A 2,195-nucleotide genomic window follows, 5' to 3' on the forward strand; every position below is an offset into this window, starting at 1 on the left:
AAACATTTATATATATATATATATATATATATAATACATACTATATATACATCCTATCCTTATGATAAGAAAAAAAAAAAAAAAAAACAACACACAATGTTTTATTTTACCATTAATTCTATTATTACGTATTTTTACAATATATATATATATATTATATATTTGAACCCCTTAATTTATTTTGTATATATAATTTTTTTTTTTATACTTGAATTATAATCCTTTGAAAAAATGATCCTTTTTATTTTGGGTATATTTTTTTATATATGTATAAATAATAATAATGAGTTTATGAATATATATATATATATATATATATATATATGTATTTCATAAATATGCGTTTACATGTGTTAATAATAAATAATTGTTTTTAAGTTATATTTTTTTATATTTCAAAATATTACTTAACAAAACTATTTGTACAAAAATGTTAATCATTTTTTATATATATGTACATTTATGTATATATACATATATATATAATTAAAATATTATTTACAAGAGTAAAAAAAAATTAAAAAAATATATGCAAAAAAAAAAGAAAAAAAAATTAATCTACATATCACAAATAATTAAAACATAAATTGTATTATTATTTAAAACTTTTATATTAATAAATGTATAAATTTTAAAATATTATATTTTAGTTAATGATGTATACATTATATATTTATACTTTGTAGTATATAGTAAACAAATAATTCATACCTATATATAAGTAAATAAATTAATATATCTATATATAGAGAATAATTCGAAATAAAATTAAACGTTAAATTTATTTGTTTTATTTTTATTTGCACATCCTTTATTCTATATTTCTCTCTTTTTTTTTTTTTTTTTCTTCTTTTCTTTTTTTTTTTTTTTTCTTTTTGTTGTAAAAAATTCAAACTTGATATTAAACTTTTTATTTTTTCCTTTGAAAAATAATTGAAGTAACGTATGAGAAATGAAATAAAATGGACATATTCATATTAAAAAGTGTAATTATAGTTAAAATGAATACAAGAAATACAAAATGTTTATCATGAAATATTTCTTGTTAAATATAAATAATCACTAGGTTCTTCTGTTTTATATCTACAAAGAAAAAAAGAAGAATATTGATATATATATATATATATATATATTTATTTATTTATTTATTTATTTATATATTTATATATATATTTATATATATATTTATAATTTTATTTATATATTTATTTTCTTTATATTACATTTGATCGATTTTATTGGATACTCCCTTTTCGTTTGAGGACATTAAATATAGGTGAATTAAGTTACTAATAGTTTTACGACTCATATATAGGTTATGCACATATAAAAATGAACAAGATGCTGAAAAGAAAAAAATATATATTTTGTAATTAAATATTTTTCTTCGTTTCTTTTTACAACATAGAAGTATATAAATATATATATATATATATATATATATATATATATTATATATATATTGGCTTGTGTATTTTTTATGGGGTTATTTGTTTCATTTTTTTTTGATTACTTATTATTCCAAAAGATATTGGAAGATATGGTCTAAATAAAATATGTTTATATATATATATATATTTTAAACAAATAATATTAAAATAATGTCTTGAAAGACAACACATAGATGAAGTATATTATATATATATATATATATTTATTTATATATATATATTTATTTATTTATTTATAATTTTTTTTTTTTTTTTAATTTATATTAATAACCTAAAACGAAAAACTTTCAGTCTCTTCATATTATGAAAAGATGTTTGAATTCCTATAATAAAAATTAAAAAATAAAAGAACATATTAAGCAAAAACTTATACACATATTCTTATTTATAATTATAAATATATTTATATATATTCATAATACCAAGAGCAACTAGAACAGCTATCGTATGAGGTACATATTTATTCTCATATACAATTTCTTTTTCCTGAGAATTTAATATCTCTCTACTAATAAAAAAAATTAATATTTTTATGTTTTATATAAATAAGAAAGGAAAACTAACAATAAAGGAAATATAACAAAATATATATATTTATGATATATATGTATATATGTATTTATTTATATTAATATATTATTCATTTTATATCGTATGTCCTATTTTATTTTATTTTATGTTCTTTTTTTTTTTTTTTTCTTTTGTTCTTTTATTGAAATTTTCTAATTATTACTTTACTTTTAC

The 2,195-nt window shown here is 14.6% G+C and overlaps 1 protein-coding gene across 1 annotated transcript; it reads right to left on the reverse strand.

Moving 5' to 3' along the window:
• Positions 1-1,028: 1,028 nt before the first annotated feature.
• PRSY57_0810000 (hypothetical protein) lies at positions 1,029-2,195 on the reverse strand (the record flags this gene model as incomplete). The annotated part of the gene is made up of 6 exons (XM_020114714.1): positions 1,029-1,083; positions 1,224-1,344; positions 1,514-1,545; positions 1,723-1,774; positions 1,874-1,959; positions 2,185-2,195. Coding segments are annotated over 6 exons (357 nt in total), but the record flags the coding sequence as incomplete, so codon positions are not given.

Source organism: Plasmodium reichenowi, chromosome 8, assembly GCF_001601855.1.
Source record: "Plasmodium reichenowi strain SY57 chromosome 8, whole genome shotgun sequence".
Lineage (NCBI taxonomy): Eukaryota > Apicomplexa > Aconoidasida > Haemosporida > Plasmodiidae > Plasmodium > Plasmodium reichenowi.